Genomic DNA, 15815 nt, shown 5'->3' on the forward strand with positions numbered 1-15815 from the left:
GGGAAAGTAAAAAATACAGAGAAGTTTTAAGTTCTGCCTGTGACTAGTGAGCACAGTGGGTGCTGGATGGAGAGCCCGGGAACAGAAAGTTCAGTAAATGAGGCCAAGGCAGAAGAGCAGAGGCACCACTGACATGAGCTCGGCTGCCTCCAGCTTCAGTTCTTCCCCAGCTGCTGGAGAGATAGCTAAGTGGGAGGTTTATCTGGAAAGTCTGTCCTTCTGTGCCAGAAAGGAACTGCACCCAGAAACCCATTTTTGATGGGCAGCTAAACAGCTTGTTCGCACATTAAAGAGTTTGGGTTTGCTACCTGTAAAGGTCCTGCCTAATTACCAGTTGCTAATGCATCCAGCCTTCTCTTTTGGGGACTATTTTCCATCTTAGGAAAACTTTAGACTTAAGAATCTTGATTGTTGGTGGTGCTGCTAATTTTGTTTAACGCTCTTAGTGAGTACCAAAAAGTGTTACTGGTCAATATTGGAGGCTAAGCTAAGGCTTGAGCTGTAATAGTTTATGGGATTATTCCCAAACCCACCTTATCTTCAGTGGAAGAACAAAAGCCACCCCTGTACAAGTTTGTAGTACTCTTATAGGATGCTGTGTTCAGAAAGCAGCATCCAAATTTCTGTTGCTTGCAGTTGTTCAATTGAAAAATTCCTGCAAATAATTTTACACAGTTGTGCGTGAATGTAAATGCTGTGTTTTGTTTTGTTCTGTTTTTTTCTCCAGAAAAGGCCATCTTTCAAACAGATCATTTCAATCCTGGAATCTATGTCAAATGACAGCAACCTTCCAGACCAGTGTAACTCATTCCTGCATAACAAGGCGGAGTGGAGGTGAGTTTCCTTCCTCCCAAGATGAAGTGATAGGGTTTTCCTTTGAGATGGTGTGAGTCCATATTCTTCAGAAAGACATCAGACTCCAATGATGTGTTGGTAGAAAATATCCTTGCTTGAGGTATTTTTAGAATGTAACTTACCTTGTTGTTTTTCAGGAATGCCCAGAATGTTGTGAAACTTGTATTAGGAGCCAATATGCTTAGCTGTGCCCTGCCATTATTATAACACTGGTGTAGGTATCATGATATTTATGGTTTTGTGATTCACATATTAAAACCAGTTGCACATTTCCAGTCAATAGTGTGAGGGCAGAACGACTCAGGGGTGTGTGTGTATGACACAACCTTCCTAGGAAGTGTACAGGTATAGGCTTGTATGTAAAAAAAAAATGAAAAAAGGATAAAGGGTGTAATAATACATTTCTGAATCATGGCTCCATTTGTCTTCACTTGCTGTCTGCCACGTTTTGTGCATTCTCTCCTTTGAACTGACGTCTGTGTCGGTGCATTCAGCGTGTGCCCGGGACAGCCCTATTTTTGCACAGTGCACCAGCGTCGCCCGGGCGTATGGTTTTACCCACTGCTGATTAGCAAGTGATTATAAATGGAGATGAGATTTGAGAAGAATTTGTTACACACAGGGTTTTAGCAGGAAGTTTCAGGCCACCTTGCTTCCCCCCTGCCCCGAAGCTGCGTTGTGGGTTAGAAAGCTCGCAGCTTGGCGGTACAGCCTTCTGTTTGGAAAGGAGAATCGAGCCCAGATCCGCACGGGCAGAAGGCTTTTACCAGACCGTCATGCCTCAGTCTATATTAAGAAGCGCTGGCCCCGCTCCAGGTAAGCTGGGCGCAGCGATACTGAAAGATTCCCTGCCCGCAGTCAGCGCAGGAGCCCCGGACACCTGGAGCTGGGGTGGGCATGGGGCAGAGCACCCGACCACGAGGCGCATCTGAGCCGGCATCCCACATCTCCTCCGCGGACTTCCAAGGAAAGCCAAGCCGTGCGCTCTCCGTCGGGCGAGTGGAAAAAGTGAGGTGGCGGTGGGACGCTCCCCCGGTCACATGGCGGGAGTATAAATAGCCGGAATCGGGGCCGGGGCCGGGACGCTCCTACTCCTGCCCTGACTCAGCAGCGCGGCGGCAGCCCTGGGCACCGGCACCGCCGGCGGCGCCGGGGCGCCACCTGCTGGCCACGGCGCCGACGTGCGCCTCGCGGGGGCCGCTGCGGCCGGGGCCGGGTACCGGGGGCCGGGTACCGGGGGTCGGGCCGCTCCCTGCCCCGCCGCCTCGCTCCCCCGCCGGAGCGGCGCCTTCCCTGTTGCCCGTAGCCAGCTCTCGAACGCTGGACGCTGGCGTTACCCGCGGCGCTGCGTTTGCAGTATGTCGCTGTGCCCTCTCGCCCCCCACCGCCGTTTGCAGAGGCTCGGGGTGTTTCAAGTGCAGAAACGTATTCTCGGTCACCGTTATTTATGCAGGCTCTGGGCGTCATACTGTGGGTTTTGGGGAGAGTATCCCCCCGTGAGGGGTTTCTTGTACACCCCAGTATAGTAAAAATGTTTATTTCAGAGATGAGCAAATACTCAAATTCCTTTAGGAAAACCAAGGAGCTCCTTACCCCTGGCCAGTGTGGCAGAGTAACAGCTGTGCCAGTTGCCATGTGGAAACTTCTTTTGCTAAGGTCATCCATTTCGTTCAGCGCGACCCAAGTAGCCCAAGTGTTTCCTGCAGGTTTATTTTGCTGCCCCTAAATTGTGCAGATGAGGCATGGCTAACGAAGTGTTAATGAAAAGCCACACAGAAACCACAAGTTCTTTAGTACCCTGGAGTTGCAGAAAAGCTTCTCACCCTGATAAGTAACTTGGGGAAAGCACCAGGTGGAAAAGGAGCACAGGTTGTATGGGACTTGCTCAGAAGCTGGGCAAGAGCGTCGCGCTCTTACCTGAATTCTGGTAATGGCAGCACGTTGAAGCCAAATTCAGTATGCAAAAATGCACAAGTTAAATTAGATAGAAGACTTGTATGTATAAAGTGATCCCAAAAGATAAACCAAAACAGACTAAGACTGTTTCCCAGAACAGTTGTGCAGAAGTTTAACATGTTTTAACTTCTGCGTTGAAAAATCTTAGCTTTTACTTGTTTTTAAAAATATTTTTTCTCCCATAGTGATTTGCAAAGAGATAGTTGAACCATCAATAGGGAAAGAATGAGATGCGTTCCCCAGAAGCAGGGAATTTTAATGAAGCCTGTCTGTCAGAGCCCTCGAGAAGGATGGGCTTGGGAAAGCGAAGGTTATGCTTGTTCCTTTTAGGGACCTCCAAATTAGTGATCCAGGTACTGAACTTTCACTGGGATGCTGCACTTAGCAAAGCAAATCAAAGCTCAGACAATCTGGATTATTTCCCCCCTTAAAAACAGGCAAGATGAGGTTCTTTTTGTAGAGTTGTAGTGGGGGAGGAATCAACCATAACAGCGAGTACCCAGAGCCTTCAACACCTGTGGCTGACTTGTGTGAAAGCTGAGAGTGGACTGAGTCTGTGTGCAACTGGCAGAGGTGATAAATGACACTTTGACATATCTTTAATATGGTCTTATTTGCAACATATACTGGTCTTAATGTTTATATTCATAATACATTTTAATCTGCCTGTTCTGTCATTTCCTTAAATTCTGTATCTTATTTCCAAACCATTCTATGCTTCACACTTTTATTATCTAATTGAATAGGGGCGCAGTCTTACGACTGCTGCACAGGACTGCCTGATGTTTAGGTTCATGTTCTGTGATCTTTTTGGAGCCCTTTCTCAAGTCACTTTTATTACAGGAGAAAAAATTACTATTGAAGTAATGACGTTCCAATTCAGTGAGAGATCACATTTGTCTGCATTTAGCATATAGACTAACTGCATTTCTTCTTCCATCCTCTCCCCATGAGTGGCTGTTCTAATGATTTAAATAGTCTATTAGTGATACTTATATTAGTGTATCAGTAGCAATTCAAGACATATAAACAAATGCCAGTCATTTTTTTCATCTGTGACTGTTAATCTGCGACTGTTTATCATTACAGTTTCTAATAATACAGTATACGTTCTTTAGTGTCACAAAATGAGATTATTCCTGAAAAGCCAGTAAGCTCAGTCTGCAGAACTACAGAAGCAAACAAATCCACATGCTCTGACATGCATAATGTTTCAAGCTGCTTCATTTATGAACTAAGACTCATTAACTGGGCAATGTACAGTAGCTTTCTCTTTAATTACACAATTTTATTATACAGTGGAATTATTTTTCAGAATGCAACTGTTTTCACAGACTGACCTTATAATATAAGAGAAATTTCTGTGTAATGAAGAGCGGTAATTACAGCACAAAACAGACTTTTGACATATAGAAAGCTATTGTTAGCAAGACTTTCCTAGTGCAGAATGTTATTTGAAAGATAATTTAATTTACGTATAAAAAAATAGAGTTGCATACAAGTAGCAGTGCTGTTGATAGACAAACGAAGCAGCACAGCACTTGTGTCTATCCCCAAATTGCTCTGATTCCCACAGTAGATTGCTTAGTGTATGCTGCACCAGACAGCAAGGGTTTATGATACGGAAATGAATGTTTGGAGCGGAGCCACTTTCTGACCTTCCCTCCAGTGCTCCTTCCAGTTTTGTTCCTTTATTGTCTCTGTTAGGATGTGTGACCACCTTCTACCCAGCACAGAGATCAGCCTTGGCCTTTGCTATGCCTAAATACTAGAGAGAATTTTGCTTGAAATCTGAAGCATAATAATTGGGAGGGGCATTTGTTCTGACCACCACATCGAACAGCTCACTCAGCAGGATCTAAGTGTGATAAATGCCCTTGCCCCAGGTGGCTGATTTTTGCAGTAGAATTAAGTGCAGTGGTAGAGTTGGCAGTAAGAGTTTGCTAGTTACCCCAGCTCTGAATCCTTTCATTGTACTTTGTGAGCATTATCCTCTGACAGAGATATCTTACTAAAATATGAAATCTATAAGAATTTTAATATTTAAATTATTTAATTTACTTAAATAGGTTATTTGGATGCACCTGAACTCCTTTAGGTTGATACTGGAGAAAAGCTTAATCATTCTATGCTAGAACAGGAGATTTACAGGGAGAAATAATTCTCTTCCCTCTCCCCCAATAGAAATTCTAAGTCTGTTAGTCCTTTTATCATGTTTTTGAAAACATCAGAAGGAGCAGATTTTGTTGCAGTGTGTCTACAAAGGGAAAATGTTGCGGAAGTGTGAGCAGAAGTCCCAATACCTATCTTCAAAGCTCTTCAGGATCTCTGTCTCCTCAGGAGCTCAGTCTCTAGGAGGAAAACAAAATGCTGTGATTGACTATTTCCACAATGTGAATAGGAAACAGTTTGAAGTAATAGTCAGGACACAGGTGGCAGGCAGTGTCAATGTCGTGTCTCCCAAACAGCCACAGAAACAGTTTGCTAAATGCAAATACAACCTTTGACACAAATTGGAGGTTATTCTTTGGTTATACCGCAAGCAAAAAATGTGGCTGACTTAGTGACAGAAGACATTTGCAGTGCAAAACTTGCTAAGCTCTTTTCCAAGAGCAGCTCAGTTCATGTGTTTAAAAATCACCTTCCATCAGAAATAATTTCAAATGAAGCCTCTTTGTTAAGGATTGAGGTACATGCAATGCAACCCAATAAAGACAGTGTCTTGAAACTTCTTCAAGTACTGCCTTCGCTTCCCACCTTTCTTATTTTTCACACCTTTGTACCCATTTGCGGTGCTGGCTCATATGGTTTATATTTTTGCTCTTATATCTTCACCTAGAGAAACAGGAAAGTATGTGGGGAAAAACATCCCAGTGCTGCTTCTGTGTATTTTGACTGTAAATCCAAATAATATTTATAACCAAGCTATAAACCCAGGGAAATGGGCTGTCCCGTTACTGGTTCTTATTGCAAGTTCTTTAAGGATAAGATCATGTTTGATGATGTTGAGGAAAAAGATGGCATTTAAGTTCTTTAAATGTTGTTCTTATATGGCCTTTTACTCTTTTAAATGTTATTTTTCTTCAACTGGAGGTACTGTGGTTATTCTCAAGTATAAACACTGCCAGTTGTTCTTAAAGCTCCGAAAAGCTTTGCATTTGGTAATTAAATGAACTGCTTGGGTTAGTATTGTACTTTTCAGCCTTTCACATTTAATTAACATTCAGGGGGGAATTATGAACAATTTATATCTGTCAGGAAAAGTCAAGACCTAACAAATTGTCTCCGTGCAGATGTGAAATTGAGGCAACCTTAGAGAGACTAAAGAAACTGGAGCGTGATCTGAGCTTTAAAGAGCAGGAACTAAAGGAACGGGAGCGACGTTTGAGGATGTGGGAGCAGAAGTTAACCGAACAGTCCAATACTCCTGTAAGTAGACAGTAATTCAACCTTTTGTCTTACTTCAGATGTTTTTTGGAACTTTGCCTATGTACATCTAAAGACACCAAGGAAATAGTGTCCCTGTTTTCTTTAGTGGTTCCTTTGGGCCAATTAAAGTCTATTTTATTACATCACTGCAAAAAAATACACTATTTTTCAAATTTTTGCCTAATGCATTAGACACCTGATATTGCTGATAGTTCATATTGTGCCATGGGCACTTAAGTAGTTTCCCATTGATTTAATTACAGTTCTCAGCTTTAAAAGTTGATTGCATTCAATAATTTCATTTTTCAACTAGAAAGTTGCTGCCTTTAATGGATGCAGGATTTGGTCTTAAATGCAAGATTCGTTTCTTGCAGAAGAAGGCTTGAGAAACCTATGTATTTAATTTTTTTCATTCTGTTCTTTTTCTTTGAGAAGAAATGAATTTCCACTCTGTGAAAAAAGGGGGTCAAAATTTGAAGTGTTAATTTAGGGCTTTGTTCATAATTATAGTTAACATACTTGTACTGGCCAGTTACTAGCTGTTAGCATTGCCATATTTCTATTAATAAATTGAACAGAAAACTTCCCTGGATTATCTTTAATTATTTAACGAAGTATGATGCTCTTGACTACTGATTGGCAGAGGGAGGACCACAGGGTTAGTGCATGGCTAGAAATATTTCAACACAATTGCTGTTGAGAATTACCCACTTGTTTTGCAAAGCAGAAGCCAAAACAAATACCAAATCGAGATTGCAGTCGCATACAGTTTCTCTTGTGCACAGTTCCATCCTACGTACAACCTTGATTCCAGCCAACTTGTTTTTAAGACACTGCTTATTGCTGCTGTTTGAATGAAGTTGCATTCGTGTTCCAGCTGTGAACATGCAGTAATGAAATCACGAAGACAGTGTTTTCCTATGTGCAGATAGTGTATGTTCTCAGTAGATATCTGTGTGCCTGCTTTAACGCTTGCAAACTTCTAGTAACTGAGCTGTGGGCCATCATCTATCCTGAGCACAGCATGAGACACAGCCTTAATGAGCAAATCTTTTCACAAGCAAGGCCCTAGGGTTTTTTATGCTGTACTTGCTTATGACTTCTACTTTTCACTTAGCGCTGGCATTGCTGGAAGAATAAAGCATTGTGCTAAGGCCTATTGTGCTAAGCATGAACTATCTTTCTGCATAACATTAACCCAACTCTCCTAGTGCATTTAAATGCAATTTCTTCTAATAGAGAAATATAGTTTGTTTTTTCCATAGATCTTCAGTGAACTGTTACACTGAACAGCTTTGAAAAAAGCCCTTTTGTTGGAAAAAATTTCAGATACTGGCGAAAATTGGCTGGTTCGAGTAGGATTGTTTTTTTCAGAGCACACGAAATCCTACAAGGCACTGGTTAGAAATACTACTGTATTTTTAAATTTGTAAATCATTTGCAAAATATCCCTCAGCATTTTGTTCACAAGCTGTAATCCTTGTAGTCAAGTGTCTCCTTCCCTCCCTTGGTTCAGGGCATGTCTGCTCAGCAGTATCAAGCCAGAAGATTGTGACAGGGAGGTGCACAGCTTGATTTTAAGCTACCTTGGCTGTAAAAATGGTAGTAAAGATATGGCAACCAGAGGTAATACCACAGGTTAGGGTGCTCAGTAGGCTTACACCTGGTTCCTAACCAACGCTAGGCCTTGTTGTGTCTTAGCTGGTACTGTCATCCCTGCCCTGCGCTCTGCAGTCACTTCTTCCTTTTGCTCTGCAGCAAAGACCAGAGGCCAGCAGATGCTATTAAAGTGGTGTGCAGGAGGAGAAACTCAAACCAAATGAAAGGAGAACAGGAAAGCTGTCGCTGCCACTTGATTCTCCAGTGGTTTAGGGTTGGTAGAAGCTTCATCCTGCATGATAGGTAGCTATGAGTGGCAGGCTGCTCCTACTCCAAAGGATGAAGTATAGCTTTACTCACGTCAGGATGAGGCCATTCTTTAGAAACACTTCTGTGAAAGTAGTGTTTTCTTGCTGCTCTTGCTTTGACCCCGTTTCTGCTGTGTCTTATACAACAGACACCTTTGAGTCTGATCTCTGCAAATTCCCTTTGTGCAGATCTCCAAGAGCCTCTTGCAGGAGGGAATCTGGAGCCTTTTGGAGGAGTAAAATATATCCAGAGCTGTAGTGAAATGGCAGACTTTTAAGAAGAGTGTATGTAGCTAAGCTGAAGCTCCTATTTAGAGGAAGACAGTGAGCAAGATATGAAATCCAGATGTTCCCCTGTGGTGTCACACAGCTTCAGGTGGTCACTTGGCTTGTACAGAGATTGGGGATCCCAGCTATCTGTAGAAGTCTCTTCATGATAATTACAATACGCAGTGTGACACCAAAGGCAGGTCCTGTTGCAAAGAGCTACTCAGTTCTCCAGATAACGAGATGGCAATACACAGAGGAAGTAAAGTGATAGTAAGGTGGAAAACAAGCCATGGTTACAGCCCACTCATGGGTGTGCTGGCAGGCATTACACAAACACTGGTACAGAAATGTGTTTTAAAGCTGTTTTGCAGCTCTGTTGTTTTTTATAGGCAATTCTTCCCATATGTTGGGATGCTTTCCCATGAATCTAAAGTGACTTAAAACTCCAGTAGCTGACAGAAGAACCACATGGTACTTGAGTTGTGTCTGCTGGGCATCTCTTTTAGGTGGCTAGATCTTGTTTTTAAAGAATTCCTCCTCTTTATCAGTAGGAGCTCTTGGTGTCCTTGGTCTGAGTAGCACTGTGGTGATGGTGTAATTGTTTTTCCTGTACAGCCAGATGTAGAGAAGCCTAGTTGCAGGATCTTTGGTCACTTAGCCATAGGACACCTCAGGGATATTTAGGGAACCCCATCTCCCCAACTTTTAAATTTTATTTTCATTTCTTAAACCACGATCACTAGCGTTTGTTAACCACAAGGCAAATAGAAAGCCTGCATAAGTAGGGAAAACACAAGAGGAACAAAAGACAGGTATTGTCCTTTTTAGTCATAGACAGCTTGTCAGTGTAAGTGGGTTTACCAAGAAATGGGCAGTCTTTGAGCAGCCTGGCCATGAAGCCTTCTGTGTTGTGTTACACACCAGGGCATCACCATGATCACCCCTGCAACCCACTGTGACCACCTGCCACTGACTTCAGTTTTCTGATTATGTTAAAAATTATGTGGAAAGCCATTAATTTTGGGTAGTTTTGCAAACAGGAAGGCCAGTCCAGGTGTTCTCACGCAGCTCCTTTGCTGTTGCTTTAGTAGGTAGTTTAATTTGGGATGAAACTCCCAAGTTTTTACTCCCTGTGGAGAACAGGCCAGCGTGTCACAGAGGTTATTAGCTCAGCCACTCTAGAGGCATTAATCATTATTTAGGTGGAGAGGGCATGCTCCATTTGGTATTACAAACAGTCTAGGTCAGGAAAATGCTATTATCTGTAGCTGAAGATTAAATCAGCAGAGGTTTAATATGATGAACAAGCAAATGGCAGCTATCTAGTGATATCACTAAAAAAACCAAAATAAACAAAAAAGCAAAAAAAGGAAAGGCAACCAAGCTGAAGAAGCTGACCAGCTGACCAAACAGCCCCTCTTTCCCTGCCTGCTCCTGTCTGGGACACCTTCCAGAAGCAAGGTGCTGTGTGGGCTGGAGGCTTGCTCCCATGTCCCTTGCATTGGTGAGAGGCTTGTTGCTGATTGCGGCCAGCGCAGGGTGAGCCCTTCCTCTCCTTTCGAGCATACATTTAAAACCAGTCTGCACAAGTAATGCTGCTGCTCTTTTTCTGATACTTTGAAGGCTGCTACTTCTGCACCAGACTTTGGAAGCTTGTTTGGGTTCTCTGATCTTAACGTGGTTTATTCTTCAATCCTGAAAGTTCAGTTAAGCAACTCAGAGCTCTGTTGTACCTGCATTGCCTCAGGAGCCAGTCTGCTTGGCCGGGAAATGTCACGTTCAGTTTTATGCTGCACAAAATGAAGGATTGAAGAGTTTGAAGCTTCTTGTGTCATGAAAGCTCTGCTACCTGTGGTTCTTGCCATGCGACTCAGTGATTTTGCACTTGTGTTTAAGAACAATGACCCCAGAATGAAGCTGTCTGGTTTAATGAATTCTTACTTGATCTCCGTGTTTAGATTCACTAATCATTGTGCTTTCTGGTGATTGCCAACTAATCTGGTGGTGTCTTTTTCCTCGATTTTTAAATTGGTTCTAACTTTCACTTTTGCTCTGTCCTTTCCTCCTTTAAATAGTTTCTCTTACCTCTTGCTGCAAGAATGTCTGAGGAGTCTTACTTTGAATCTAAAACAGAGGAGTCAAAGAGTGCAGAGATGTCATGTCAGATCACAGCAACAAGTAACGGGGAGGTAGCTGGCATGAACCAAAGTCTGAAGGCCTTGATGATGACGGGCTTTGGGGATATCTTCTCTCTGAACCAAGCAGGATCAGTCCTGCATTCTGGAATGCAGATAAACATGCAAGCCAAAAAGAATTCTTCTAAAACCACCTCTATGAGAAAAGGAAAGAAAATCAACATGGCTTTGGGTTTCAGTGAATTCGACTGGTCAGATGACGATGATGATGATGATGATGATTATTTTGATGACACAGATGATAGCAGCGAATGAAATCAGTTACAGAATTAAACCTGAAATCGGTTTTAGCAAAGGAAAACAATAAAGTTGTAGAATAAGAATCCTGTCAGTTTGGTCTGTTTAAATCCTGTAAAAGAAAAAGAAAAAAAAAAAAAAGAAAAAAGCAAGACATTTTCCAGGCTGAGCATGTTTGTGTGTAGAGAGACATGTTGTTTTTGTTTAGATTGTGCTGACTTATTTCTGCTTTGATGAAATTTGGAACTAAACTTTCTAAACTAATAGAGATTATAATTATTATTTTAACAACTGTGATTATATCTATAATTCTTGATGCCTGATTACAGAAACTATGGCTTGATAAACTTAAGATCTGAAGACATTGGGGGAAACTTCAATGCCTTCGATGCCATTGATGTACTTTAAATTTTTCTTTTGTGTTTTTTGTCATTTTCTCTTACCCCTTCCACTGTCGATCATATGAATATACTTGTACTTCCAGATTTGCTGTTCTCTACAATCCATTCTTTCTTGCTGTTGCAGTGAAGAGGTTTGCAGTGTTTCTAATTTAAAGCCTTTTTCAAGGCAGCATCATGGAAGTCGCAACTATGTTTCTAGGAAGAGAGAAGCATGGTTGAGGGAAAGAGAGGGATTAGTTAAATACACAGCTTAAAGACTGAGTAACAGCAGAATCCAGAAAATACTTATTAGTATATGATTTGTATAAATATTCTTTTTTTCCTCTCACGTGTATGTTATGTACATAAATCACTCTAGCAAAGCAAACTGCAATCAGACCTCTGCATCTGTTACCAGATACTGTGATCTAGAAGCTAATTTTCAGTTATGTTGATGTAAATCCAGGAAGCCTCATTAAATTTGATGGACTTATTCTTGTACCTGAGAGTAAAAATCGGTGTTAGTAAATTCTGATTCTGTTGTGTCTCCTAAACCATATGTGCTACACTTAGGAAAGGACAAAGAGAAGCCACAGTGACATTTCAGCTTGGACCTTACTACTGTGGCTTACGTGAAATTCTCTGTGATGGCAGTAATGTGAGGAATATTTACTAGTCTCTGCATACCTGTTTTTTTTTTTTTTCTGCTAAATCACTTTTAAAGTATTGCTGTTATGACTTACCCTAAAACTCGGTGTGTAACAATCTGCTGCAATAATTGCCTGCCAGGCACTTATGTTGAGAGCAGTGAGTGCGTTTCTCCTGATGACCCCTTTAGTGGTGATGCAGAAGGAGGGAAGGAGGGAGGGAAACCAGTGCGAACACAAATGCAGGTTAGAAAGGAAGATGATGTAAAATATTTGCCCAAGGAAGAAGGGCAGCATTTCAAAAGAAAAACATTACTGTCGAGTTCAGCTGTAGTGGGAATAAGCCATCAAAATTCCATTCTCAATTACTAGAGGGGTTTCTTTTATGAAAACTTCTGTTTTTGAGTGGCTTCTTTAATTATAGGCTTGCCTGTTACACAGCTCTAACCTACATATTATGGTGAGTGTTTTTGTAGATAGCTTCCAGAAAAATGGATACATTAGATAACAGCGGGCCCGAAATCATTACATGTTCGCTGAACAAAAGAGGAAGTTCCTTGAAGGATTTTTTCTAGAATGATGAGTGGGCACCTCTTCGAGTTGTGAGAGACAATTGTTTTATCCTTAAGCATCAGCACTGGTCTGGCAACCTGCAAGGCAGCAAGTGCTGCACTTTGAGCTAGCCTACTCCGCTTAGTTTGCACAGCATTAGATCCTCCAAGATGCTTAATTTCTGTAGGATGTCATTCCACATTCTGCCTTCTTTCTAACACTTGCAAACCCCTTGGCTTGAAGTTAACCCTCTTGTATAAGGAAGCTTTACTCATGACAGAATTGTGTTTTAAATGATGTAGTAAGTTTACAGAGTATCGCAGGGAGAAACTTGCTCCTTCACTACATGTTAGGATGGCTTCTTGGTTCCTCAAAGCAACCTTATTTTAGGGAGAAAAAGTGACTTAACTTACAAGGGCAAATAATTAAATGGAAACAAGAGCAAATAGGCTGTTTTCTGTGCAGATTTGTACTATTTTAGTAAGTCTATGTCTGCTAACACCCACAACAATGATGCTATTTTTGTAACTGCCACTTTATACAAATCCATCAAATTTTCTGGGTGCAATCTTATATGTGCAATTTAGATCTTAAGATGTGTGTCATTGTGCATAAATTACTGTACCACATAGGCAGTGTAGGGTTGTACAGCTTTAACTGCAAATGAAATTTGGTTCAGTACAGTTAGTATTCAATAAACCAAAAAATCTGCTCCTAGCATTGATGTTTTGCACTTTTTTAGTGTTGACAATCTCAGAGCACTTTGTGCACATTTGTATTTGCATGGGTTTTGTAAATCCACTCCTTAACCTTTAAAGACATAAAAGGCCTTAAGTAGTATGACACAGGGTTTCACAGTTGCAAAATCACAAGATTTAAGTCTGTCTTCAAGGTTTTGTGTCTACCCAGGCATGCAACTTTTCTGCAAATTACCATCTGAATTTGGTAGTGTGCTCATAGGAATCTCAACTATCTACTTAGTTCCAGTATTTTTTTTAGCGAAATAAATATGGGTTTTTTTCTCCCTTCCCCATACATTATTTCTCAAAGGAAATTAAGCTACTGTAAGGAAAAAATTAAACTCATGTAAAACGTAGCTGCGTGTTTGAAGTAGCAGAGGTGGTTTATGATTTGTAGAGAAGGTGATAACCTATGACAAACTCTTCTGATGCAGTTCCCTTGAGACAGTGTTATACTTAGGATATCAGCTATGATTATTAAAAAAGTAGTGCTATTGATTGTATTTTTACTTTCTGGTGATGACTTCCATAACCAGATGTCCCTGGTTTAGAAGCCAGAAATCTCGTGAGAATCAAGCTGTGTTGTTTCAGCCTCTGGTACATTTCTCACTTGATAAAGGTTCTGAAAGCGGCTCTGGTGGGCAGGTATGTTGGTTGAGGAGGTCAGAGTATTTCATTTTTGGTACCTGATTTCATTTGCAGTGCAGTCCAGTCTGTCTCCTACCTGTGTCATCACCAGGTTATATAGATCTCCACAACAGTCCACGGCCACATAGTGTGTCAGCTTATGAAAGCATTAACCAAACCCAGAAGGTGTTTCTCTGGCTGCTCTGGGCTGTGAGCAAAACCACCAAAAGCATTCCCGTGCCTCATACACCTCTTGGCTCGCAAGTCCCCACCAGGCCACCTGGGGTCCCAGTTCTCTCTACCTTCCATAAAGCCCTGGAGGTATCTGCAGTAAAATAACATTGCTGCATTTGATGGTTAAGAACCAGGCCTGAACTTCTCATTTTTACCAGTCTGTGGTATTGCCAACATTGACTTAGGCAGACAAATGGCCTGAGGGAAGGATGGTGAGGACCGGCTTTTGGCTTGTGTAAAGATACAAGGTGAGCTGGGACCAAGACAGGATGTCCAACCCCCTTTCTTTTCCTGCAGCAGTGGGGAAAAAATTGAAGGGTAATTCATGGAGAAAAACTTTTGACCTAGTCATTTTTGTGATGATCACAACAATAAGGCCTTGGAGTAGCACATGACCTAAAGTAGAGCATGTGGGTGTGCTGCATCCCCAGCCCGTTGGGTGCTGTCTCAGAGCTTGTCCCCTCTAGGTGGGAAGGGCTTCCAGGGTGTGAGGTCTGGAGCAGCTCCTTGTCACACAGTGTGTTCTTGACTTGCCATTTGTTTATCGTTACAGTGGTTTTGCCAGATGTTGATTCCCTTTCCTTCTGGTTTTGAAGTGCTTATCCTGAGTTGAATATTTGATGCAATAACAACTTACATTGCTGTTAGCAGTAGCAGTAAATCCATAGTGTGCATAGAGCTGTTAAGTATCCAGCAGCATTACTGTGTGTCTGTAGTACTGTAGTTCCTTTTTCTGTAATCAGGCAGCTTTTACAGGTATTTAATAAGACCTCTAACTTGGCAGAGGTTTTAACTACACTCCTAGGTAGAGCGTTCAGGTAGAAAGATAAGTTCATGTAGTAATTTTCACAGCCCTTAAGATGCACTGGTAGGAGTCTGGAGGAGAGACGTTTCCTTTTTCCCCCAGACTTCAACTTAGTGTACACTGTAAAATCTGCAGAGATTTCTGATGTGTGAAGATTTAATTTTAAAATCGTAGAACCAACAACCTTCTTTAAACATTTTATATTGTGTGCTAAATATTCATATGCCTTTTAAAGTCAGATATAGTCCACTGCATTTCTTGCTTTTGCACTACTGAAGAAGTTTTGTACTGAATACTAGGAGTCAATGCTACTTACACTTCAGGTGTGAACCGATGAAATTTAAATAGAAAATATTTTCACAATGTTAGAAAACTTTCTTTTCCCCTCTGAAGAGAGCCAGCCCAAGCTGAGCGCAGCGCCTGTGCCAGAACTCCCGTGCTGTAACCTGAGTATATCATGTGTGTGAACATGCGATGATGTTACACTTCTGTGTGGTGAAACTTTGCCGCCTCAGTTATTCTCCTTATTGCACTTGATGTCTTGTTTTATTCACACTGTGGATTTGATTTTCCAGTGTAAAACCAAAGCAAACAAACAAAAAGAAATCATGCAATGTATTCGATTGCCTCAATTGGTGTCATAAACTTCCTTTTGATGTGAACTTTTTCCTTTGCTTCTCTTTGTTCCAAACTTCTATTTTGCAATAAACATTTTGACAGTAAATTTTATGCATCTGTGTCCCTGTGTAAAATGCTGGTGTTTCAAGAGGTTCCTTATTGTCTTCTGGTTTAACTCACTTTTGTATTACTCATTGTGTGACATTTCTCCTTTATTCTTCCATCTTTTTTAAAAAAAAAAGAACAATGAAACCATACAGAACATATTCTGCCACTGGTTATAGTTAAACATGGGAAAAGCTGAAAAAATCCATTATGCAACTAAAACTGTGATATTGAACTTATGCAGTAAATTATTCAGTG

At 41.4% G+C, this 15815-nt stretch overlaps 1 protein-coding gene across 1 annotated transcript in view; it reads left to right on the forward strand.

The window, feature by feature from the left end:
• The window catches only part of MAP3K20 (mitogen-activated protein kinase kinase kinase 20), a 65612-nt gene extending 50049 nt beyond the window's left edge, over positions 1–15563 (forward strand). Inside the window, exons 10-12 of the mRNA XM_084265800.1 lie at positions 728–834; positions 6105–6240; positions 10493–15563. Of these exons, the coding sequence (XP_084121926.1) occupies positions 728–834; positions 6105–6240; positions 10493–10867 (618 nt within the window). The 3' untranslated portion in view covers positions 10868–15563. The remainder of the gene's footprint in view (positions 1–727; positions 835–6104; positions 6241–10492) is intronic.
• The last annotated feature ends 252 nt before the right edge of the window (positions 15564–15815 follow it).

Source organism: Gallinula chloropus (genome assembly GCF_964237585.1).
Source record: "Gallinula chloropus genome assembly, chromosome: 5".
Taxonomy (NCBI): Eukaryota; Metazoa; Chordata; class Aves; order Gruiformes; family Rallidae; genus Gallinula; species Gallinula chloropus.